This window comes from Galeopterus variegatus, unplaced genomic scaffold, assembly GCF_000696425.1.
Source record: "Galeopterus variegatus unplaced genomic scaffold, G_variegatus-3.0.2 Scaffold431, whole genome shotgun sequence".
NCBI classification, from domain to species: domain Eukaryota; kingdom Metazoa; phylum Chordata; class Mammalia; order Dermoptera; family Cynocephalidae; genus Galeopterus; species Galeopterus variegatus.
In genome coordinates this window covers 265595-293487 of record NW_007726542.1, presented here as the reverse complement: position 1 = coordinate 293487, position 27893 = coordinate 265595, and the positions used below count along the sequence as shown (strand labels likewise).

The following is a 27893-nucleotide window of genomic DNA, read 5'->3' as shown; positions in this document are numbered from 1 at the left end:
TTTTTTTTTTTTTTTTTTTAAAGATGACAAGTAAGGGGATCTTAATCCTTGACTTGGTGTTATTGGCACCATGCTCTCCCAAGTGAGCTAACCGGCCATCCCTATATAGGGATCCGAACCCGTGGCCTTGGCGTTATCAGCACCACACTCTCCCAAGCAAGCCATGGGCCGGCCCCAGCCTACTGCATATTTTTGCTTAATGCTCTAAAATCGGTCCCAAGCACCTCTTTTAGCCATTTATAAAACCTGGAGTATTTGGCAAGTCATATCTTATTTTTTAATTTGTAAGGCTACCTTGCTAAAATTGAGGGGCATGGGGCAGAGACAATGAAGTTTTGATAAACTTTAATAATATAATGGCATAGTCAGGAAGAATATGTACAAGTAATGCCAAGAGCAATAGATTGATGTCCTATGGTTTACCTGAAACCTTCATTTATTGCTTTGATGGGATTCTACCTGAGAAGTTTTGAGAACAGCAAAGTCTGTAGATCTTTTGGGGGATTATAATAGGTTTTATAGAAAAATAATTATTTTATATTAATGTCACCTATATTTGTTTTTCTTCTTCATTTAGTATTTTTATTGGTAGTAGTATTGTAGGTAAAAGTTTACACAGCATGTTTTGTGAAATGTGTTACTGACTTGGTGATGTTATGGATATGTAGCCCGCTCAGGAAGAACAGAGAGAAGATCCAGATTTTGAAACTAAGGGAGGACTTGAAGAGTGCTCCAAAATAGAAGTAAAAGAAGAAAGTCCTGAATCAAAAGCAGAAAGAGAGTTAAAAGCCTCCCAGAAATCAATCAGAAGACACAGAAACATGCACTGCAAGATTTCTTTGTTGGATGACACAGTTTATGAATGTGTTGTGGAGGTGAGTGCAATTTAATACCCAGTAGTCAGAACTCTTACAAAGTGTTTCATGTAGAGTTGGATAAGTAGTGCCATTGCCCAAGATAAGACCCACTCTATTGACTACTTCTGTGGACAGAAATGTTAATAGTGATTTTCTGGAGGTGGGGGTAGGGGAGGATTATAAATGAGTCTTATTTTCTTCTCTGATTTTCTCTGCATCTGCCAAAATCTTGTGAATTGAGCATGTATACTTTTATAATTAAAAACTAATTTATGGGCCAGCCCAGTGGCTCACTCGGGAGAGTGCGGTGCTGATAACACCAAGGCCCTGGGTTCGGATCACATATAGGGATGGCCGGTTCGCTCACTGGCTGGGCGTGGTGCTGACAACACCAAGTCAAGGGTTAAGATCCCCTTACCGGTCATCTTTTGAAAAAAAAAAAAAAAACTAATTTATATTTTTTTAACAAAATTATTATTTATCAAGTGACCTTCCATGACTAGATTTCCTAGGATAGCCTCAATTTTGGATATTAGGTCCAGCTATCTCCATAATTACAGTTGTCAGAAAGTTGGTGGACTAATGAGTAGAAAACCATGGTGGGGCCGGCCCGTGGCTCACTTGGGAGAGTGTGGTGCTGATAACACCAAGGACAAGGATTCGGGTCCCTAAATAGGGATGGCCTGTTTAGCTCACTTGGTGAGCATGGTGCTGACAACACCAACTCAAGGGTTAAGATCCCCTTACCGGTCATCTTTTAAAAAAAAAAAAAAAAAAAAGAAAAGAAAAGAAAAGAAAACTGTGCTATCTATCCTAAGATAATCACTGTGAAGTATATGCATGTATTGAAATGACACACTGTAGTCCACAAATATGTACAAATAAATGTTTAAAAAAATTTCTATATGTAAAATTTCTGCTCTTCCAGGTCTAAACCTTAATAAACTTTAGTTTACCTAATGTATTTCTTTAATCCCATGAGATAGCATATTTAAAAAAAAAAAATATATATATATATATATATATATATCAAGTAATGCCATTTCTTAAAAGTCTCTATTATTTTCTGAAAGAATAAGTAATGAATTAGGATTAAATAAAAATATCAGAGTTATCCAGTTATTATTTTGCTCCTTCAGGACAAGTTAAAATAAAAAATCTGTTAACTACTTTATTTAAACAGAGCAGTAGTTGTCAATTATGATATGCTTGATATATGAACAATTGTGATTGTTACTAATAATAGCTTTTATTGGTAAAACATATAATTCACATATACTTGTATCTTAAATATTCAACAAATTATTTCTGAATTGAATTATTTATGTGCAAGTGCAAATATATCCAAGCACAAATAGTCTAAAATATTATGTTGTATTTATCAATAGGTATTCCCTCTCCAAATTTTAAAAAGGAAATCAAGAAAAATATACTACTTCATTTTGAAAATAGCTACTACACCTGATAATTAGAGAATACTTAGGATCTGCTTTTTTTGCTCCCTGCCACTAGCTAGGATAGAGATAGAGAAAGCTATTCCACACTCATTCTTCCCATTCAGACCAAGATCCAGATATGGGTCTCTTATATCTGAAACCCTTGAGGACAGGTGTGTTTCAGAATTAAGAATATTTTGAATTATAGAAGGGCAATAAGTACATATTCTGTATATTTCATAATATACCCAGCAGGGTCTGTAGGAACACCTGCAGCATCAAACATATTTCTATGGTAAAATATATAAAGATTCATTCCAAGATGGATAAATGAAGATTGTAAATAGCCTCTTTACAGGTCAGAGTTTGCCTTCAAGTAAGCATTAGAGATAAATAAAAAGCTTTACTTTTTAGAACTTCTGGATTTGGGGATTATGAATAAGGGATTAGGGACCTGTACATGAAGAATTCCCAAATCATCTGTAATTTAGAATGAAAACATAAGAGGAAAAAAATGAAGAAAATGATATAATACAGATGGGTTAAGGCTGAAAATGAATGAACATGTATGTGAGTTACTAATAGCCATTACAAATAATTCATCTCATTGAGAGAAGGACACATCATGTATGTGTGCCAAAAAAATGATTTCTAATTGAAGAATTTTTGGATGTATTTCTCAGACGGCATTAGCATGTTTAATTTTTTTCAACAATTCCAGGTGATAGGTAGGAAAAGTGTAAATATTCTTCTCATTTTACATATGAGAAAGCTAATGTTCAGAAAAGTTAGTTGAATCTACTCAGGTTGTTCAGCTTGTAAATTGTGAAGACATGGCTTTTTGACTCTAAATCTCAGCCTCTAAGTTAGGGCATTTCCTTCTTATAAATAGGAGTACAAGTGCCCACATTTGGGAGTGATGTGACTTTCTAGATAAAGATACATTAAGAAAATGATTCATGGCACCAGTGAAGGAGCCACTCCAATAGGTAGTGTCTGTAGGCTACATAGAATTTTACTTTGTGCATTTTTCTAAAAGAGATTTTAGGGAGTTGAGGCATGCTTATTCTTTGGGACATTTGGTATGAGAATGATTTCTACAGCCACAGTTAACTGTCAGTGTTGACAGATGATTCAGTAATTCAAGTGGTCACAGTGACTTACAGCAGTCCATAGCATGCTTCAGGAAATATTGCATCAAAAATAAAGAATGTAATGTTTAGGATGGAGGTGGGGGATGGGAGATGGAGGGAAGGTAGAATTTTGCTTTGAATTGTAACACTATTTCCAAGCTACTATAAAGTGTGCTATATCTGCAAACTGAAAAATTGAGGAATAGGAATTTTGTAAATCATCTTGTTCTACTTTGACAGTGTAGCCATCTGAGAGTTTGTTAGTAACCAAAGGTAAAAGAGGAAGTTGGAAAGTGTCATTTCGTTTTATTTGGTGATGGATACAGGAATAGGAGAAACCTGAATTAAAATATGTATATCTTTGCAGAAGCACGCCAAGGGACAAGATTTGCTTAAGCGAGTATGTGAGCACCTCAATCTTTTGGAAGAAGACTATTTTGGTCTAGCCATTTGGGATAACACAACCTCTAAGGTGAGGAGAATGCTTACAATGTAAGAAGTTGACAAGAATGTAGTTTTAATTCTTTTGTTGTTGTTCGTGTTAAGAATGTGTGTGTATATATATATGTGTGTGTGTATATATATATATATATATATATATATATATATACACACATATATATATAAAAGAATGTATTTGTTCGTCTCTCCAAGACACATTGTACTTAGTTATTCCTGTCTATTGTTGTTTCTCTGATTTTTCTATTATGTTCCTTCTGGAATTAACATTTTTAAAGAAAAGACCATTGCTGGTGTGTTCTTTCATTATTGAGAAAAAGTATCTACTATATATTTTTGTTTGTTTTTCTTCTTTTTTAAAAAAATATACAGTATAAACACCTTGACCTTGGTGTTTGTTCTGTATATTTTTAAAAGGCAGGGAAAGTAAAGAGGTATGATGTCTTGATTAGCAAGTAGATGCCAATAACTTCATATCTTGTGCAATCAGTACTACATCTAATACACGGGCGGTTCATAATATTTGATGAATGGTTTATTATCAGTATTATAATGATCATTACATTGTAATATATATAGTTATGATATATAATTATAATTTGAAAGCAGTGTTATAAAAGAGAATAAAGTTTCAGTATTATTGAAACAGTCATACAATGGGTCTGATATTTCCTCCAACCTAAAAGGAAACCTGTTGTTAACTTTCAAAGGAAGGAAAAGAATGGGTGAGAATATGGAGGAGGGAAGAAAGGTTAAAAGTCAGGTATTTACCTCTGAACGCTTGAATTATTTCCTGGGTCAGTTAGTTGAAAATTATAAATGTTTAGCTTAAAACCTAATGATGGAAACTTTAGTTCAGTTTAACAAGTATTTGCAGGTAAGATACTAGATGATACAGATACAGCTGTGAATAAGATAGACATGGTCCCTGCCATCTGGAGCTTCTAGTTTCCTATGAAGATAGCATTAATTACTGGTGTGATGAGTATTATACAAAAAAGAAGTACAGGATGTCACGGGAAGTTATGGTCCAAGAAGTTTTCTCTGGAGAAGTGATGCCTAAGCTGAGACCTGAAGGATAAAATGGGCAAGTGAAGTGGAAAGAGAATGGCTTCTGTAAAGACATGGAGTAGAGAGAGTGACATTTGAGAGCCATCTAGCCTGGCTGAACGTAGGGTGTGAGGAATAGAGTAATAGATGAATCTGGAGAGGTACATGAGGTGGAAGGAGGTGTGGGGGTTCTGAAGAGTCTTTTATACAGTGTATTCAGGCCATTCTAGTTGATTCTTTCTCCAAGATGATTTCAATTTATTAAGAAAAGTTGGGCAGCAGGCTTTCACACCTGCAAACCCTATAGATTATGTTGAGTTAGATAGTGCAAACTAGAAGACATGGAATAACCCTTTGTCTAAACAGAATCTATTTGTTGAATATAGCTACCTAGTAGTTTGCAAAAGTTTATTCCTTCTATGAATGACTGTTGACTCAAACAAAAGAACTGTGCCTACCAGCACCAGGTTAATATTGTTCTTTGAGGACTTAACCTTTCCTTTGTCTCCCTAACAGTTCAGACCAGCTTGTACTGATGCCTCATTTTCATTTTCCTATTAGTAAGGGAACATTGAAGTTAATTAAAGACAAAACAGCCTGGCCAGTTAGTTCAGTTGGTTAGAGCCTGGGTTTATAACACCAAGGTCCAGGGTTTGGATCCCTGTGCTGGCCAGCCACAAACAAAAACCCAAGAAAAGAAAAAAACAGTACCCCAAAACTGCAGTGAAAAAACTTTCTGCATCTGTGAGCTAGAAAATTCTCCATGAATCAAGGAAAACACTCTGAAAAGTGTTTTATCCCATACAAGCTCAGGGAGATAATTTTGATTCCTGGAAATTGAATGTGGTTATACTGTGAAAAAACAGCCAAGGTTGATTTGACAATAATTGAGAATCCTTGAATTTGGCATGTAAATAAAGTCACTAAGTGCTCACTTATTTAATGTAACTGGAAATAATTTTTCTATGAACCAAACATGCATAAATATCTGAAACCTGGCTCATCTAAAGGTATTCAGCAGAAGAAATCTTTTCTGCATGCAATTGAGCTTTTAGGGCCCACACTGGGACAAAAATTTTCACTTGCACTGAAAACATTTCACCATTGTTGGTGTCATTCATACTCTGTCCTGTCTGCAAGTTTTATTCCCTTCGTAGTAGTTTTTTACTACCTTAATTAGTTTTTAATGAGCAAATATTAAAGTGCTTTATTTATGTTCATTTATATATTTACATGTAACGTGTTGTTAAAAGTGCCTAATATGAAAGCTGAATAGCAACTACAAACCTGGTATGAAAAGGAAATATTGTTCCTCTTAAAGTATTTCTAGATAAGAAAATCTGATGTCTATGAATCATAATCTAGCTTCAACTTCCCTGATAGTTTATAAGAATCCCTACTGGGAAAGCAGCAGGCAAGTGAATCAGTGGGAAACATAGGGCTTATCATAGTCAGGGCATAGGCAGGTCTTTGGATTAAAATGAGGGTGCTTAGCTAATCCAGGAAGCAGGGCATGAAAGGAAAAGCAGGAATTTCATTAGTACATGGCCCAGGCAAGTATTGTACAAAAATGAATCTGGGGAAGACTTACCTTAGCAATGTCAGGTTACAGGGCAAATATAGTAGCAAAAGCCATTTTGGTGATGATAGTTTTTCCTCAGTGTGCTGTCTCTTGAGTCACACTTCTCCAGTATCCTGTGGGATACTGCAAAAGCAGTGCTAAGGGGAAGTTTATTACCATAAACACTCATATCAAAAGAATAGACAGATTTCAAATAAACAGCCTAACCCCACACCTCAAAGAATTAGAAAAACAAGAACAATCCAATCCCCAAATTAGTAGATAGAAAGAAATAATTAGGATCAGAGCAGATGTAAATGAAATAGAGACTCAAAAAACGATACAAAAGATCAACGAAACAAAAAGTTGGTTTTTTGAAAAGATAAACAAAACAGACAAATCATTAGCTAGGTTAACTAAAAGAGAGAGACGACCCAAATAAAAATCAGATATGAAAAAGGAGACATTACAACCAATACCAAAGAAACACAAAGAAACCTTAGAGACTATTATAAACAACTATACACCAATAAATTTGAAAACCTGGAGGAAATGGATAAATTTTTGGACATATACAAACTACCAAGTTTGAACCAAGAAGAAATAAAAAACCCAAACAGACCAATAACAAGCAATGAGATTGAAGCAGTAATCAGCTCCCAACAAAGAAAAGCCCAGGACCAGATGACTTTACTGCTGAATTCTATCAAACCTTTAAAAAGAAATTAATGCCAGTTCTCTTCAAACTATTCGAAAAAGTTGAAACAGAGGCCATTCTCCCAAACTCATTTTTTTTTTTTTCCCGTGTCCGGCAACGGATCGCAACCCTCAGTGTTGCGCCCGTACCGGACCGGGACCGGCAACGGGATCGCAACCCTCGGTGCTGCGCCCACCCCTCGCTCAGCCAGTGAGCGGGAACCGGTCTGTATGTGGGATCCGAACCCTCAGCGGGAGCGCCACCACGCTTCCCAAGCAGCGCACTGTAGCAGTGCGCCACCGGGCCGGCCCAGCCCAAACTCATTTTATGAGGCCAGCATCACCCTGATACCAAAGCCAAAGATACAACAAAAAAGAAAACTACTGGCCAATATCTCTGATGAACATAGATGCAAAAATCCTCAACAAAGTATTAGCAATCAGAATACAGCAACACAGCACAAAAAATTATACAACACGATCAAGTTTGATTCATCCCAGGATGGTTCAACATATGCAAGTCAATAAATGTCATTCACCACATCACCAAAAGCAAGGAAAAAAACCATATGATTATCTCAATAGATGCAGAAAAAGCACTTGACAAAATTCAACATCCCTTCATGATAAAGACTCTCAGCAAATTAGGTATAGAAGGGAAGTATCTCAACATGATAAAAGCCATCTACCACAACCCACCACCAGTGTCATCCTGAATGCTTTTAGCTTTTCCCTTAAGATCAGAAACAAGACAAGGAGGCCCACTCTCACCACTTCAATTTAACATAGTATTGGAAATACTAGCCAGAGCAATCAGACAAGAAAATGTAATAAAGGGCATCCAGATTGGAAAAGGCAAGTCAAACTCCATTTGCAGATGACGTGATCCTATATATAGAAAAACCTAAAGACATTACCAAAAAACTCTTAGAGCTGATAAATTATTTCAGTAAAGTTGCAGGATACAAAATCAACATGCAAATATCAGTAGCGTTTTTATATTCCAATAATGATTTAGCAGAAAAAGAAATCAAGAATGCAAGCCCATTTACAACAGTCACCAAAATAATAAAATACCTAGGAATCAATTTAATCAAGAAGATGAAAGATCTCTACAATGAGAACTACAAATCACTGGTAAAGAAATTAAAGAGGACACAAAAGGCAGGGAAGACATTTTATGCTCCTGGATCAGAAGGATTAACATTGTGAAAATGTCCATACTACCCAAAATGATCTACAGATTGAATGCAATTCCCATCAAAATGCCGATGACATTCTTCCCAGAAATGTAAAAAATAATCCCAACATTCATATGGAACAACAAAAGACCCCAAATAGACAAAGCAATCCAACAACAAAAAATAAAGCCAGAGGCATTACATTACCTTCCTTCAAATTATACTACAAAGCTATAGTAACTAAAAAAGCATGGTACTGGCATAAAAACAGACACTCAAACCAATGGAATAGAATAGAGAACCCAGAAATCAACCCACATACTTTCAGCCAACTCATATTTGAAAGGGCAAGAGGAGCATACACTGGGGAAAGGACTGCCTTTTCAATAAGTGGTGCTGGGGAAACTGGACATCCATATGTAGAAGAATGAAACTAGACCTGTACCTCTTGCCATATACCAAAATCAACTCAAAATGGATTAAAGAGTATATATAAGACCCCAAACTCTAAAACAACTAAAAGAAAACATAGGCAAAACATTTCAGGAAGTAGGACAGGGCAAAGACTTTATGAGTAAGACCCCAAAAGCACACAGACAACAAAAGAAAAAATAAATGGTATTATATCAAACTAAAAAGCTTCTGCACAGCAAAAGAAATAGTTAACAGAGTGAAAAGACAGCCTATAGAGTGGGAGAAAATATTTGGGAACTATGCATCCATCAAGGGATTAATGCCCAGAGTATACAAGGAACTAAAACAGCTTAAAAGTAGCCTGATTAAAAAATGGGCAAAGGAGCTGACTAGGCATTTCTCAAAGTAAGATATACAAATGGCCAACAGACATATGAAAAAATGCTCAACATCACTAAGCAGCAGGGACATGCAAATCAAAACCACATTGAAATATCATCTCATGCCAGTTAGACTGGCCATTATTGAAGAGACAGAAAATAATAAATGCTGTCAAGGATGTGGAGAAGGGAGAACCCTCCTACATTGTTGGTGGGACTGTAAATTAGTGCAGCCATTATGGAAAACGGTATGGAGTTTCCTCAAATGACTACAGATGGAATTGCCATATGATCCAGCAATCCCACTGCTGGGTGTATACTAAAGAATGGAAATCATTATGTTGAAGGGATACCTGCACTCCCATGTTTATTGCAGCTCTATTTACAATAGCTAAGAGTTGGAACCAACCTAAACGTCCAGTGATGAATGACTGGATAAGGAAAATGGTATATATACATGATGGAATACTACTCTGCCATAAAAAGAAATGAAATTCTGCCATTCACAGCAACATGAATGAACTTAGAGAAAATTACGTTAAGTGAAATAAGCCAGGCACAGAAAGAGAAATACTGCATGTCCTCACTCATAATTGGGAGCTAAAACAAACAAACAAAGAAAAGAAAAAAAGATACAAAAACCACCATAATTTGTTGAACTTTCAAAAGAAGAGAGCAGATCTGAGGCTTCCAGAGGTGGGAAACGTGGAGGGGGAGGAGGGTTAGTGAGAAATTGGTAATGGACCACAAAAAATGATTACATTATGTAAAGTAATATAGTAATTAAAAAAATACAAGAAAATGTGTAAATTATACATGTACATCTCAAATAATTTTTACAAAGTGAACACACTTATGTAAACTCCACCAAGATAAACCAAAAAAAATGAACATTACCAGAACTCCTTTTGTATCCCCTCCCAGTCACTGCTCCCTTTTTTTTTCTCTTCATCCCTTAAATGCAAGTGTTCCCCATGGCTCCATTTTTAGTTTCTTTGTTTTCACTCTACTATCTGCTCTCTGGGTGATTTTAATCTATTTTCATGGTTTCATCTACCACCTATATAGGGAAGGGACCTATATATCTCTGGTCCAAATTTCTTTTCTGAGTGCTAGATCTACTTTTCTAGCTATTTTTGAAATATTCCACTTGGATTTCCAAAGATACCTTAAATGTAGGTGTTTATAAATATACCACAATTTATTCTACTGTTGATATACATTTCCAAAGATACCTTAAATGTATGTTTATTTAAATATACCATAATTTATTTATTCTGTTGATGGGCTCTTGCTATATTTTTCTTCTTCATAAAACTTTTTCCTTTTTCTACGTTTCCTGTTTCAGTGAATAGTACCACATCTACCCAGTTGCTCAAGCCAGCTACTTGGGAATTATCCTTCACCATTATACCTTACCTACCCTCATCATCAGCCTATTCCTCCACCCACACCTCATTTTCTTAGTCACAAATCTTGTTTTAGCTTCTAAATATCTTTCTTCTCTATCCCATAGACTTTATCCCATCAGGCCCTTTTGATTATCAATATTAGTACCATTTATTGAGTACTGACTATGTGCTTTTTATAGACAGCAAATTGTTTAATTCACAATAACTCTGTGAGGAGGGTAGTTTTATCCCAGTTCTACATATGAGAACATTGAGGCTCAGAAAGATTGTCTTACATAAGGTTATGAAACTAATAAATGGTGGAAAGATTGAGACAGAATTGGAATATAAGACTGTCTGACTTCAGTACCTATACCCTTAACCAATTGTACTCTGCTGGACCATAATTATCACTCACAACTATAGCCTCTTATTTGGTTTCCCTGTCTACAGTCATGCTTCCTCTAATTCGTGTCATTCCTTTATTTTAAATCCTTCAGTGGTTCATGCTTGCCTAGAGTTTCATAAAGTCCAAGTTTCCTAGCCTGGAATACTATGCCCTCCATGATCTGTCCTTTGCTGTTCTTTTTAGTTTTGTTTCTCTCCTTGCCTCTGTGCTCCATCTTTGCGGAACTACATGCAGCAATTCAGATATATCGTATCATCTTTTGTAAGTTTGTGCCTTTCTAACTACTTCCTTTTCTCCTTTGCCTGGTTAACTCTTGTTTGTCCTTCAAGACTCAATTTAGATCCCCCAAACATTCTATTGAGAAACATTTCCTAACTGCCTTTTAATCCATTTTGGTGCACTTCTTCTGTGTTCTCAGAGTACTCTATGCCTTATTATAGCCCTATCACATTTTACTCTATGCTTTATTATAGCACTAGCACACATTTCTGTCATAGTAATTATCAGAGCTAGAACAAATTGATTGTTCACTATTCACCTTCCTTATTAGGATGATAACTCCTTGTGGACAAGTGCTGTTTTTTAATCTTTCTTTTTTTTTTAACCATCGTGCCTAGTACATGGAAGCATTCCTTAAATATATGTCAACTAAATAAAATGCTGGAAATTAATTAATTAGTTAATTAATTTTTTCTTCCAAATTTAATTTTATTTTGTCAGTATACAATGTGGTTGATTATTGTGGCCAATTACCGAAACCTCCCTTCCTCCTCCCTCTACCCCCTCCCTCCCAACAATGTCTTTTCTGTTTGCTTGTCGTATCAACGTCAAGGAATTGTAATTGTTATGTCTTCCCCCCCTCCCCCCGTTTTTTTGTGTATTTATTTATTTATTTTTAGTTCCCACAAATAAGTGAGAACATCTGATATTTCTCTTTCAGTGCCTGACTTGTTTCACTTAATATAATTCTCTCTAGGTCCATCCATGTCGTTGTAAATGGCAGTATTTCATTCTTTTTTATAGCAGAGTAGTATTCCATTGTGTAGATATACCACATTTTCCTGGAAATTAATTTAAATAGAGCATAAAGGTACCTGTTCTTATACACATTGATTTTTATTATATCCAGAAGATTTTGTTTATGTTTTTGATTTTTATTTGGAGGTGTGGATACTGAAGCGATAATAATTTGTTCTATAAGGTAGCTTAAACATTGGATTCCCCATGTGATTGATAAAAATCTGGGTTTGCCCTCTCTTTGTCAAATTGGTGGGAATTCTAGCCCCAGATTCATAGAATGGCACATGGACTCCCTGGAAAGAAATTGGCAACTTCATGTTACTTTGGGAGATGTCTTAAAATAATGGAAAATGGTGGGAAATATCTACTCCAAAGTGGTAGATAGTAGTCTTTGGTAAGAGTTCTGGATTGCATGGTATAAACCAAAGTTCCCAGAGGTTCCACAAAACTTATCAACTGGTGCTTTTAAAATCTTTTGCTTTTGGACCTACAACAACTTAACATTCTTTCATCTAAATGGAGAAAACACCCAGGACCCACTTTTCTGACAAGTATGCTTTTTATACTATGGAACAATTTTATATTGGGATATTCATTAATATATATTTCTTCTGTGTTGATTGTGGGGGAAGTATGAAAGGAAACTAGTCCCCACTCTTGTGTTTATTGTATGTTGTCTTGACTCTCTTTATATAACAAAGTAGTGTAATCAAATACAAGCGTACTTCAAAAAATTCATGTGAAGATTTGTATTATCTTTCAGTTCTACTTTTCCATGAACTTTTTGAAATATGCTCATATAAAACTGTCTTTAAGCCCTTTCTTTTGGTAGGGAAAATGGGATGGTCACCCTGTGCTCTGCCCTTGTTGGTAGGGGTGAGGAGAGGACACCTTACTCTTCTTCTAAATACCACTAAAGTTCAATATTAAACCTTTCAGATGAAGGAAGGGGAGGGATTAGGAGGAGACACAAGAGGGGCTCCTGGGGTGCTTGTTATAATGTTATAATTCTTATTATTCACTTTGATACTTTATTATCTATATCGTTATGTCCTACATACTTTTCTGTATGTATCCTATATTCAATAAAAAATTTTAAATTCTAGAAATTTAGAAACTTCTGTCTTTAAACATTTCTCAAAGGGGCCTCTGAAAGATGTTAATGGTGAGGCTCTTTTCAAATGCCGTAGTTTTGCGTGGTCTGCCATGGACTGAGGAGCCCTACTCTAGTGATGTGCAGACTTTAAGTGGAGTGTTTAAGAATAGTGAAGGGAGAGATTAGTGTGGGCAAGCGGAGTTAGGGAAAACAAATATTCATTCATTCAGTAAACATTAACCGGGCATGAACCTTGTACCAGATGCTGTGCTGACATAGAAAACTTGAACAAAACCAAAAATCAGGGTTGGAGGGGAAAATAACATTTTCAGGATGCCAATTAATACTGGCTATAGTTCTATACTAGTCTTTACAGATTAATATAAATAGCAAATGCTTATTTAGCATATGCTCTTTACTAAGAGATTTATATGTATGAATATTAACTCATTTAATCTTCACAATAAATCTACAAAGTAGGCACTACTACTAATATTTTATGGATGAGGAAACTGAGGTAAAGACATTCTAAAGTCACTCAGCCAGGAAGTAGTGGAGCTAGGATTCAAGCCCAACTGTCTGGCTCCTTGCTTCTCTGCTTGAAATCACTATGCTTTGTGAAATTAATGCAAAGACTATCAATGGAAATGTAGGTTGATCTGGAGTCACTATTTGAAGATAGTCAGTGATCCTGCTTTCAGTATTCTGTTTATGTGTTTTGGAACTCTGTGTGAGTGCATTTTCTTCTTTTTACAGACATGGCTGGATTCTGCCAAAGAAATAAAAAAGCAGCTTCGTGGTAAGTGGATATAGCCCTCTTTATACTTCTTTTTTTCTTTTTGTAGGTCAGAGGATTTCCGACCATTTCTGGCTTTGAGTCAGTCACTTTAGAATCCTGACTATTGCAGATTTCTTTGAAATTGAGATAAAGTCTTCCCCTGGAAGGAGGAGATTCCATAATACAAAAATGCAGCAGAGGTGGACACTATTGGGGTGTAGGCAAGATCTTGATTTTTTTTTTTTACAATTAGGCAAACTTGGGGAAGATAGGAACCAGTTGAGAGTAACAGAAGGTGGAAAAGAACAAGATGAGAAAAGAAAAAAGGATACGGGAGTCAGTTCTCAAAATGGTAGTGATTGAAAATGCAGTAGCTTACTAGGAGGAGTTTGCTGCTGGATCCTGTTCCTTTTAAATTGTTCTGGAGCCCTGCATTCTAACTTTCTCCATGTTTTCCTCTCTACAGTTCTTTTTGTCCCTTTCTACAGTGCTCTTCCAAGTTGAAGTATAGGGGACTGTAGAAGAAAAATAAGAATGAAAGGACAAGAATTGCTTGCTTTGCTCTTCTTACTTTGTGGCTTCACTCCTAGGTCCAAGACCTCTAGTGTATATTTCTGCTTCAAACCCTGCTCCGATTAGTGTCCTGGGAGTAGTATTTCTGGGTTAAAAAAAGTGTAGATCAGTATTTTGCAACCCCGGGCCCAATGGGCTAGCTAAGGGGTAGAGACCTTTTTTCCTGATTAAGACTAGCTGTCTTTTTATTTTGTTTTTTTTCCTTTTTGTCTTTTTTCGTGACCGGTAACGGGATCGCAACTCTCGGTATCGCGCCCGCACCGCACTCAACCAGTGAGCGGACCGGTCTCTATATGGGATCCAAACCCTCAGTGGGAGCGCCGCCGGGCTCCCAAGTGCTGCACTCTACCAAGTGTGCCACCAGGCCGGCCCTAGTTTATTTTATTTTTGAAGAATCTTCCAGGATATGCAATAGTTTTGCTAATCATGATTAGTAAATTTTTTTTTTTTCTTTTTTGTCCTTTTTGAGACCGGCTGCACCGCGCTCAGCCAGTGAGCGCTGTGAGCGCACTGGTCATCCCTATATAGGATCCGAACCCGCGGCGGGAGCGCTGCTGTGCTCCCAGCACCGCACTCTCCCGAGTGCGCCATGGGCTTGGCCCATGATTAGTAAATTTTTTTTTCTTTTTTTTTTCCTTTTTGTCTTTTTTCGTGTCCGGCAACGGATCGCAACCCTCAGTGTTGCGTCCGCACCTCGCTCAGCCAGTGAGCGGGAACTGGTCTGTATGTGGGATCCGAACCCTCGGCGGGAGCGCCACCGTGCTCCCAAGCGGCGCATTGTAGCAGTGCGCCACCGGGCCGGCCCATGATTAGTAATTTTAACTCTGTCAGCTGACAACAAATTTTACTTTTCATTTGTTTCTTAAAAGAAAACACTTGTTATGGTGAAATGTTTTCCTTTAGACCCCGTTTACAATTGCTTTAACTTTGTTAAAACAGAGAAACAGAATACTCCTTTGGACTGGCAACTCTCTCTGTTTGCTCTATGCCTATAAAAGCTTGTTTTAAAATGCAAGTCAGAGCAAAGAATATTCAGAATATTTGAGATATGACAAAAATATAACTCATTTCAATGAAAATACTTTTAATAGTATTACTCAGGAACAAAAGTTTGTACACAAGAAAACTCTTCAGGAAGAAAGGTTAACAAAGTTTATGATGAGTGAAAAAGAGTATCTAGTGGATTATCTTCCTGGGTATTAAAAAAATCTCTTGCTAAGAAAAAGAACCTAAATATTTGTCATTTTTAAAAATTAAAAAATAAGTAAAAACCCTTCCTTCAACATGGGGGAAAAAATCTGTCTAAGAAAAACTTTAATAGAAAATCAAAATGTAAATATATCATTAAGCCAAAGAGAAGGTTGACATTTATCTGTTGGAAAGGTGGGGTTTTTAAAAAATTTTTTCATCACACCAGTAATATATATCCATTGTGAAAAATTTAAACATTGTGGAACTATATCATGGAGAAAGCAAAAGTCCCCTAAATCTGTCCTTTGTTAAATTGGTATAATCTGCAAGATTTTTTCTGGGCATATATGAATATTGCTTTTTAAAAAATAAAACTATGCTGGGCTGGCTGGTTAGCTCATTTGGTTAAGGTGTGGTGCTGATAACACTAAGGTCCAAGGTTAGGGTTAGGGTACAGATGAGTAAAGTGCAAGGTATATCTTCCTTTTTCCCTTGTCCTAGTCATGTAGTTTCCTTTCCTGGAGGCAACCGTGGTAACTAGTTTCTTGTGTTCTTTCCAGAGATAATCTCAGTGTACATAGACACACACATTTTAATATAAATATACAACTGACCTTTTTTATTTAACATAATTTGGAGTACTCTCCATGTAAATATATATATAAATTTACTGCTTTATAACATTTTTAAATGATTATAGGCACAATGTATGTAACTGGTCCTATTGATGGGCATTTTGGGTTAATCTCAATAGTTTGCCATTACAAACAATGTTGCAGTGAACTTATTTGTATGTATATCTGTGCATTTATATAAGTGTTTGTATATAAATTTCTAGAAGTAAAATAAAAAACTGAATATTTAAAATTGTAATAGATATTCAACAGCAAGATTTTTTTCATATATCAAAAAATATAGAAAAGTATGGAAGCTAATATAACAAATATCCATGTACCCACCACCTAGAATTAACATGTGTTAACATTTTTGATTTAAAATAGAATAGTACAGGTCAGTTTTCTCTCTTTATTTCCTCCCGGTTCCATCCCCTTCTCTCCCTGTTCGTAGAAATCTATTATTATGAGTTTGGGGTGATTCCTTTCTGTCCATGTTTTTATATTTTTTCTTTCAGATATCCATACCCATGTACAATATATAGTATTGCTTTGTCTGTTTTTTTGAAATTTCCCTCAGACCCAGTCCTACCATTTGGATCTTCCGAGGTTTATAGTCTCTTTCCCTCCTCCCAGCGTTTTTACTTTGTTTATTCTCTTGGTTCTGGATAAGAGAGATCTCCCTTACTGAGTCAGGCTAGCCACTCCCGTCCCTTTCTGGAGTTGTACAGAGCAAAAGCAAGAAATCCTTATAGCTTCTATATATACTGTAAATTACTAATGTATAATTTACACATTATGTTGATAAAAATTTATAGCCTATATATGCCCCTTCCTCAGTGCATCTTCCTCTCTTTCTCTGCAGAGGTCACCACTGTCCTCACTTTTGTGTTAATGATTCAATTGAGTTTTTTGAAATGGTTTTTATTACCTATGAATGTATACCTAAGAATCTAGTGTTATGTTTTTTCTTTCTAAAGATCATGAAAATTGAATTGTATAATAGATAATCATATGTAACTTGCTCTTCTTACTCAAGATAGTTTTTGAAATTCATCCTTGTTGAAAAAGAAAATTTTACAAAACAATTCTTAATCTTTACTATGTGTTATATGAATGATATTCTGATTTTTTTCTTTTATATTCCATTTTGTGGTTTTTTTTTTGTCTTTTTCCGTGTCCGGCAACGGATCGCAACCCTCAGTGTTGCCCCCATACCCGGACCGGGGACCGGCAACGGGATTGCAACCCTCGGTGCTGCTCCCGCGCCTCGCTCAGCCAGTGAGCGGGAACCGGTCTGTATGTGGGATCCGAACCCTCGGGCGGGAGCGCCGCCGCGCTTCCCAAGCGGCGCACTTATCCAGTGCGCCACTGGGCCGGTCCCCCATTTTGTGTTTTTAAATGCCAATATTTTTTCCCACTGAATTGATTTCACAATGGATCATGATCCACACTTTAAAAAACACTGACTTAGGATATATACTTGGAAGTGGAATTGCTAGGTTATAAATTATGTTTATTTTTGACTTCATAAGGTATTGACAAATTGCTGTCCTTTAAATTGATTGCAACAGTTTACATCCCTACCAATATCATATGAGAGTTCTTGGTTTCCTGTGTCCTGAGACGGTGGGATTTTTTTTTCAATTATTAACTAAAAAATGTTTTTGACCTAATTTTAGACTTACAGAAAAGTTAAAAGAATGGTATAAAGAATTCCTGGATATGTTTCATGCAGATTCCTCAAATGTTCATATTTTATTATATTTGCTTTATCTTCTTTTCTATTTATCTATACAAAAACACACACAGGGTTTTTCCTGAACCATTTAAGGGTAAGTTGCACCATAGCAGCACTACTCACAATAGCCAGAATGTGGAAACAACCCAAATATCCATCACAGGTAATCGATAAACAAAATTAGGATATTCATACAATGGAATATTACTCAACCAGGAAAAAGGATGAAGTACTGATACAAGCCTCAAAAATATACCAAATGAAAGAAGCCAGACACAAAAGGCCACATATCTTATATTCTGTTTATATGAAATATCCAGAATAGGTTGATCCATAGAGACAGAAAGCAGATTAGTGGTTGCCAGGCTTTGGGGGGAGGGGACACTGGAGAGTGACTGCTTAATGGATACAGGGGCTGTTTAGGGAGTCATGAAAATGTTTTAGAACTAGATAGAGGTGATGGTTGCACAACATTGTGAATGTACCAAATGGCACAGAATTGTACACTTTAAGATGATTAATATGTGAATTTTATCTCAGTTAAAAAAAGAGTACATTGTAGGCATGATGCTCTTCTGCCTCTAAATACTTCAGTTTGTATATCCTAAAATCTAGGGATTTTCTTACATAACCACAATACGATTATCAAAAGCTGGAAATTAACATTGAAACAATATTAACCTTTATACCTTATTTGTCATTTTTCCCAATGATATCCTTTAGAGCAAAAGAAAGTCTAAAGTAATAATTTACATTTAGTTGTCACATCTCTTTAATTTTCTTTAATCTGGAACAGTTCCTGAGTCTTTAAAGTATTTCATAAGACGGGTAGTTTTGAAGAGTACAGACCAGTTATTTCATAAATAGTCAATTTCTGATGTTTCCTCATGGTTTGATTCAGCTTATGCACTTTTGGCAGAAATGTCATTGAAGTGTTGCCAAGTTAGAAGGCAAAAATTTTGATGTTAAAAAATTTTAGAGCTTTTCCAGTCACCATTTTTTGTTACACCCCCTGTGTAACAGAGACGAAAAAAAGAATTACATGATTACTCAAAGCACTGTGTATGCATTGAGAGGCCCGGAAGGACTGCACTTCAGTAATTTCCCTATTAGAAGAAGAAAACTGAATATGAGAGCATGATTCAAAGTTGGCCTCTCCCTTTTATTGTAAAGACAAGGAAGTTTCACAAGAAAATTCAGTTGATTTAATCATTACAAAAAACACAAGGATATGGGCAGATTATGGCTAAGTATAGTTTTAACAAATGGAAACTAGTAACATCAGTGAAGTAAAGTGACATTCTATAATGCAATTTGTAAAAGGTTAAGTTGATCCACCAGCTTGTTCTTAGCAAATACTATCTTACAGCAATTTCCTTAGTATTTTTACACAACAATCAAGCAACTTTCTTAACATATCAATCAGTAGGTTAACCAAGGACATCTGTCCTTGAGCGAGCAATTTTACTGTGTTACAATTCTTTTTTTTTTTCCTTTTTGTCTTTTTTACTGACCAGTAACGGGATTGCAACCCTCAGTGTCACGCCCGTACCAGGGACCGGCAACGGGATCGCAACCCTCGGTGTTGCGCCCGCACCGCGCTCAGCCAGTGAGCGGGAACCGGTCTCAACATGGGATCCGAACCCTTGGCGGGAGCGCCGCCGCGCTCCCAAGCGGCGCACTCTCCAGTGCACCACTGGGCCGGCCCTACAATTCTTTATCTACAACAGAGACTTTAGCCTGGGAAGGTTTCCTGTCTTTTGCAAGCTTATCATTTCTATATGTAATTTTAAAAAGTTAGGTTATACCTGAAACTACAGGGCTTTGGAAGCTAGGCCCTGTGAAATACATTTGCTTTATTAATGTTAGTACACTCCACAATTTTTTTCCTTCACTAAATATTCTCCATAAAGTATTACTAATTATGTGTATCATATTCTAGAAATGGTTACTGACCAGAGCTTTACTTTAATATTTTTTTGAATTCCAAGTAATTGGCTTTTTTTTAGCTTCCCTGTTGCATTTAGCCCTGAGCCTGCTTACAACGAAACTGGATAGTTTTTTTTGTGTGTTTTTTAAAAAATTTTCTTTTTGTGGGCTGGCTGTATGGGGATCCAAACCCATGACCTTGGGGTTAAAGGTCTGCTCTCTAACCAACTGAGATAACTGGCCAGCCCAATTTCTTTAGTAGTATCCAAAACTTGTAATTGTTACATGCAAAAGAATAGGAACCAAAAGTTTTAGTTTCTCTTATAATTGCTGTTAATGAAAGTAAAGTAGAAAGGTTAAATATTTGGAACATTTCTGTTTAGTTATGGTTATTTTTAATACAGTTAAGCTTCCTTGGGGTTAAATGGAGATAAAAATCCAAATGGAATACAGTTTTTTGGGTTTTTAAAAAATGTTTTCATTTGATTAGATCTAGTAACTTGAGGTCATTGTGGATCTGGAATAATGGATAGATAAATAATTTTAATATAATAGTGCCTATTATTCTACTTTTGTGCAGCCCTTTTTAAAAAAAAAAAATTCCCCCTCCAGAGCATTAACATTCTCATATGACCTTCACAACAATGCTGTGAGATCAGTTACTTATTTCATTCATTCAATCAACAAATGTTTCTTGAGGACCCATGATATGCCAAACACTGTTTTAGACACTAGAGATATACACCAGATAAAACAGAAAAACATTCTTGCTTTTAGGAATTTATATTTTAGTGGGAGGAGGCAATGATTATTCTTTAAAATTTTTTGTATGTATGTAAATAAGTAGAAAATGTATACAGTATAAAATTCAAATAGTATAAAGAGTATGTAGTGAAAATAGGTCTCCCTCCTATTCATTTTCCCTTAGCCTCCCAGTTTCCGTGTCCAGGATCTCCCCTTCCTAGTTTCCCAACTACTAAAGCAAGTTTATTGTATGTCCTTATGGAGATATTCTGTGCATATATAATCATCCCTGTCATACATACTGTTTTCTATCCCCCCCCGACTTACATGGTAGTTTTCTATATATACTGTTTTTCACTTTTATTTATTTTTTTCACCTAACACTATATGTTGGAGATCACTCCATACAGAGGTATTTCTTTCTTTTTAATGGCTACCTAGTTTTCCAATGTATAGATGACCCATAATATAACTTATCTTCTCTTGCTAGATAAATATGTTTAGGTTATTTCTAGAATTTTGCTATTCCAACCAATATCTTGTGCATTTATCATTTTGACTGCATTCAAGTATATGTTTAGATACACTTATGGAAAAAGAATTGGTAGGTGAAAGGGTATAAACATTTTATTTTTTTATTATTTTTTATTTTATTTTTTTTGTCTGTTTTGTGACCGGCCGCACCATGCTCAGCCAGTGAGCGCACCAGCCATCCCTATATAGGATCCGAACCCGCGGCGGGAGAGCTCCCAGCGCTGCACTTTCCCGAGTGCGCCACGGGGTCGGCCCTACATTTTATATTTTGATAGATACTGTCAAATTGTTCTCCACAGTGGTGTTGTACCAATTTACACTTCTATCAGCAAAAGATAAAAATGCTTATTTTCCCCATCAACCCGGGGTGTTATCAAGCTTTTTATATCGTTACTTAACAGAGCTCAAAGAGAAAAAATAAATCACAGTTTGTAAACAATTGCTAATTTGATTTTCTTAATGTTATTCTTATGCAATTAAAATATTCCCATTTATATAAGTTATGAAATAAATAAATTTATGTTTAAAGTTCTTAAACACTGAATTCACATATATTAAACATTCTTTTGGCTCTCTTTGCTTTCCATATTGATTTGTTCTAGCCAATGCACTTTTATAGGTAGTATAGAGGGCTTTTTTAAAAGTCTGTATGGAGTTATGAATTAACAATGGCTAGATTGATGTGATTTTATCATATCAGAAAGGGAAACAACAGGTGATATTGGTTTATGGTATACATTACAAGTACTGACCCCCCCATGTTTTGAGAAAGTTATAGGTTTGTCTCTGTCTCTCTCTCTCTGTCTCTGTTTCTCTCTCTTAAACCCTGGACCTTGGTGTTATCAGTACCACACTCTAACCAACTGAATGAACTGGCCAGCCATGTTTTTTTAATCTAAGTTCCATTTAAAGTTTTCCGGGGGCTGGCCAGTTCACTCTGTTCGTTAGAGCACAGCCTTATAACACCAAGGTCATGGGTTCAGATCCCCATACAGGCGAGCCACAAAAATAATTAAAAGAAAAAAATTAAAGTTTTGGGGAAATGAAGCATTGGAATTGGGTTGATGGTAATTATTAGGATTTGGCTAAACTTTGAGACACCCTTGTTATATTGTCTGGAATTTGCCTTTTTACTTCAAATACTGAATGAAATATTGACCATTTCTAAGGGTATCTTATATTGAATATTTTAGTATGCTTAAAAGTACACATTTATTAAGATATTCAAACTACTTTAAATTATAATCTGCGTATTGTCATTGTCAACTGTTAGCAATACAAATGATACTGGAAATGAAATATAAAACACAGAGTGATACTTGATGCACATATACTTGTAGTAGGATAGTAGAATCCAGTGGTTAAAAGCATGGGATTTGGAGTAAGAGAACCATGAGTTCACTAACTTTGTACTTTCCTAAAGGTCTGTTTCTTCATATATTAAACAAATTAATACTAGTACCTACCTCCTTGGGTTTCTCTGAGGATTAAATGAGTTAATGTATGTAGGACAGCTAGTTTTATGCCTAGCATTCAGTAAGTATTGAAAAAAATGGCCATTCTTGGTATCATAACCAATCATACTTACTTCTGGTTGAAATTATGCCTTACTCTCTGGGAAGCCAACAGTCATGCTAGAAAAACCATGAAGGATAGCACTCAGCTGGAAAAATTGAAATGCATTCTTCATTTAACCTTAACTCATAATCTCTAATTTTTATTTTAGATCAAAAATATGACGTGTATGAGTCTCAGGATAGAACTCTTGTAGTTTTCATACCTAAATATTCTTATTAGGGCTATAGTTTCTAAGAACCACTGATGTTATCTCTTTCCTCTTATTTCTAAAATAATTTCCTAATTGCACTCATATTAATGAGAATAATTCTTTTGTTTATTTGAGAAAATATTGATAGATATCACAAATAAATGGTGCCAAAACCAAAAAAGAACATTCATGGGTCACTGAATGACCTCTGAGGACCCAGGGTAGTATATGGATCACATTTTGAAAACCATTGGTACAAACAAATTGACATTTAGGATGGTTTTCTTCATGTTATTTTGCCAATTTACTTCTAATTCTTCGTAAAAAAAAAAAAAAAAAAAAAAACTATTGCATTAAGACGGGTTAAAAAAAAATGAGATTCTCTAGTTCCAACTCTTAAGTGGTATCTAAGCAACGTTTTTTTTCTTCCTTAAAAATTTTTTTTTATCTATAACGCATGAAAATATTAAAAGATTTCAGAAAAAAAGAAAATTTTGATATCTTGAGGTACTTCTAACAATCAGAAACTTAGGCATAAGCATAAAATTTTTTGTGTTTATTTTTACAGGTGTCCCTTGGAATTTCACATTTAATGTAAAGTTTTATCCACCTGACCCAGCACAGTTAACAGAAGACATAACAAGGTAAATAATTCTCATAATAAGCTCTGGGAATCTCCCTATTCAGAATTGAAGAAAAATAATGAGCAATTAAATAGTTAGCCTAAGATAAAAAGTTTCTGGTCACTTCAAAACGGGCTTGCAAATAAGTGAGCCTAAAAGCCTCAAGTATCTATAATCTGCCTGGAGGAAACTGACACGGAAACTAGGCTTGCTTATCAAGGATTTTATGCCATGCTGTGGGCAGGGCTCCTACCACACCACCCTCCAAAGGGCTAACCACAAATATAGTGGTAAAATGGCTCTTCTGGTCTTTTGGTTTGTTTTTCATACTCCTCTCCAACTGTGTTCCTTCTTAAAGGTATCAAAAAATCTAAAAATCCCAGCGTTATTATCATTTCTTCCTATTTTCCTTTTAAAGTGTACGATTAGGTATGTGATCCTCATGAACTAAATCTTCCTTTGGTCCCACGTAATTTATGAAATAAATCTTGTACTCTTTAAAAAACAGCATACTGATTTCTTTTAAGAAAATGGCCTTTACTGGATTCTGCAAAAATATTAACGAAAAAAGAAAATGGAAAAGCAATATATTGTAAAGTGTACTACTGTACATATTTATATCCATAGCATCTTGCATGGAACCTTTATAGTAGGTGCTTGGCAAACGTTTGTTAAATTGAAATGTTGTTTGTCGAGAAACTGCTTTCTAATTCTGATGTTGCTGTCAATTATCTGATTTCAGGCAAATTTACAGTCTCTGGGCCTCTGTTTTCATATCTCTCAAATAAGGGAATAGATTAGACTCTTTAAAAATCTGACTTAAATTCTGTGAAAAGTCTATACTATTTTTTAAATGTATTCATTGTCTAGTCATCCTTAGTAGATGGTTGAAGTTGAGATGCCATATCTCTGCCTGAAAAAAATGTTTTGGTTATTTCTTTTTCACAGGTAATATTGGTTTCTTAGATTTGCTGCTACTTACTCATCTTTCTTCATCCAGGCTTATTATGTATAAAACAAAATACATCCCTAAAAATCTTTGCTAATTACCTACATTTTAGAGGAGTTTAAGGATTCCTGTGACCTGTTTGGCCTTGCTCTGACTTTTTCTAAACACATGTACTTAAAGATTATAGATAGTAAAAACTATTGCTGATGCATATATTATTCAAAATCCTACTGTGATAAAAGCAAGGATATGATTCTAATTAATATAGGAATTGTCCATTTAGTCATACTTTCCTGTTTGGTACTGGTCAACTGTCAGGATGCGTGGTAAGGAGGTCAGGGCCATAGGTGTGAACATTACACTGATAGAGAGGTGTCTGTATATAGTAGGGCACTCAGCTGGTTTGTTGCATTGAACTGTTTTAACTGTAGGCTGAATTTCCAACAGTTTAGCACAAAGTTGGAATTAGTCTTAAAAGGTAGCTGATAGTGTTGTGGAAGGCTGCGTGCAACTTAGCCCATGTTGGAGGGAAAACATACCAGAATGTTCATATTCTAGTGAAAATGTGTCAATAATGTCATTTTTGTATATGAAAGACCATTCCTACACATTTGATATAGCAGTGTTGCTGACATAACATCTTTTCTATTTTGGCTGTAGATATTACTTATGTCTTCAGCTTCGGCAGGACATAGTTGCAGGACGTCTGCCCTGTTCCTTTGCAACCTTAGCATTATTAGGTTCTTATACCATCCAGTCTGAGCTGGGAGACTACGACCCAGAACTCCATGGTGTGGATTATGTTAGTGATTTTAAACTGGCCCCAAATCAGACCAAGGAACTTGAAGAGAAGGTCACGGAACTGCATAAGTCATACAGGTAAATATATCTCCAGGGTTTGCTCTGTGTTTGTTTTGGCAATAAGTTTAAACTCTTGACCTTGTATTGATTCAGTATTTACCTAAGAGGGAGTGTGGTGCCATAGAAAGAGTCAGCATGAGCTCAGTTCCTTCCACTGTTTGACTTTGGGCAAGTCATATAAGCCCTCTGAACCTCAATTTTCTCATCAGAGTAATGGTCATTGCATTGTAGGATGAAAACTAAATGAGGTAATACATGTAAAGCACTTAGCACAGTGCCTGGCACATAGTAGGTACTCAGTACTTGGTAGCTATTATTATTATTATTGCCTTAACTTTTTTTCAAATTTTAAACTTATTATGCTACATTAGATGCCTTGAGATCCTTAGAGCAGGGGTTTTTAACTTGGAATCTATGTATATATGAATAGATTTCAGAGGACCCATTAACCCCTGAAAGTCTTTTTTTTCCTTTTTGTCTTTTTTACTGACCGGTAACGGGATCGCAACCCTCGGTGTCGCGCCCGTACCGGGGACCGGCAACGGGATCACAACCCTCGGTGTTGCGCCCGCACCACGCTCAGCCAGTGAGTGGGAACCGGTCTCCACATGGGATCCAAACCCTCAGCGGGAGCACCACCGCACTCTCAAGCGGCGCACTCTCCAGTGCGCCACCGGGCCGGCCCATCCCTGAAAGTCTTTTTAAAAATCTTTATTGAATTCATTGACTATACTGATTTTTTTTTCATGAAAACAATTGGTAATGTTGGGAGATATCATAACATAGTGATTAAGAGCAAAGGCTTATAGTCAGTCTGAGCTGTGTTGAAATCTTGGGTCTGCCTGGTCCCAGCCTTGTGACCTTAAGTAATTCACTCATAACCTCTCTGAGCCTTAGATTCCTTATATGTCTGATGGAGATTATTACTTCAGAGGAAACAGGGGGATTGCTAGGTTTAGAAAAAATAATGTGTGTAAAAAAACTTAATGCAATGTCATAGTGTCTTTTACATAGTAAAAATTTGATGAATGTTAGCTAATATTAAAGTGCCAGAAGATAATCTGTATTTCTTTTTACCATGTGAGTACATCCATTGTTATTTGAGTGATTTGCTATAGCTAAATTTACAAGCTGCCTTACTGTTAACGTGAAAGTCTAATCTTGGCCTTGAGTTAGTACCATGAGTTATATTAGCATGAGTTAGGTTACCAAGCTCCAAAGGGTCACACTGCTCAAAGCGAAATCCAAAGAGTGGTCTCGGTAGGTTTACCGTAGTGGTAACAAGTGTTCTGTCTAGCTGCTGAACCATCTCCTTCTCCTCAGGGTGGTTTCAATAGGATTACATGGATTGGGATGCTTCAAATAAGAGAGCTCTAACTTAAGGTTTGGCAATTCTGGGTGTCTTATTGCCTTTATAGGTTTGGGTACCTCAGTCATGAGAACAATAATAAACACTTTAAAGTCTGCAACCTATAAAGCAGTAGTCTTATAAGAGTCACTTAAGAGGTTGCAGTATTTCCAAAGAGAACTGCCAGAGTTTGCTTTTGAAGTTTGGGCTTATATATTCTAATGCACTGATGTCTGGGATCACTAAATACACCGCTTTCAACTTGTTGATGATTGTAATTTAAGGATGTTACATTGTCTTTGAGTATATTTTTAATACTTTTACTTGTATTCTGGTTATGATTCTAAAAACTTTTATATATATATATATATATATGTGTATATATATACACACACACACACACACACACACACACAGACAGACAGACACACACACACACACATATATATATATGCAAAAGCAAGTACTGGAAAGAATCAATCAATTAAAATAATTTGATTTGTTGGAATGTCAAGATTGTAGGGGAATGTTCTTTTTATTTTCTTTTTTTGAAAATATACTAAAATTTAATCATCCATAAAAGCTGTAACTTAATCTGACGGTAAAACACAAGAAGCAATATTAGAGTTGGTTTAGTATATTATATATTTTAGCTTTGAAAGCCATAGAAATCAGTTATCCCAGTTTTTTTTCCTATTAAAGACCCATTTTTCCAAAGTGTTATGCACAATTTTAATTAGAATATAATGACAGATGATATTCCATAATTTTAAAAATATAAAACAAAGTCAGTGACTCAAAAAAGTTACCTGCTGCAATGAGTTTGAGGGGAAATTTCATAATCTATATGATTGCAGATATAAAGTGTAATGATTCAACTTTTTGGTGCTTGACAGGGAAAAAATCATGATAAAAAGGTCAATATGAAATCATCTGATTATAGTAGCAATATTTAACATTTGAAATGCATCCATGTTTGGGCTGAGCCCGTGGCGCACTCGGGAGAGTGTGGCGCTGGGAGCGTGGCGGCGCTTCCGCCGCGGGTTCGGATCCTATATAGGGATGACCGGTGCGTTCACAGTGCTCACTGGCTGAGCGCGGTGCAGCCGGTCTCAAAAAGGACAAAAAAAAAAAAAAAAAAAAAAAAAAAAAAAAAA

At 35.9% G+C, this 27893-nt stretch overlaps 1 protein-coding gene across 2 annotated transcripts in view; it reads left to right on the top strand.

The window, feature by feature from the left end:
- The window catches only part of EPB41 (erythrocyte membrane protein band 4.1), a 112336-nt gene that overhangs the window by 4423 nt on the left and 80020 nt on the right, over nt 1-27893 (top strand). For both annotated transcript variants that reach the window (XM_008568673.1, XM_008568672.1), the window contains exons 2-6: nt 669-875; nt 3794-3898; nt 13840-13882; nt 23524-23599; nt 25188-25406. In XM_008568673.1, coding sequence (XP_008566895.1) covers nt 669-875; nt 3794-3898; nt 13840-13882; nt 23524-23599; nt 25188-25406 — 650 coding nt within the window. The remainder of the gene's footprint in view (nt 1-668; nt 876-3793; nt 3899-13839; nt 13883-23523; nt 23600-25187; nt 25407-27893) is intronic.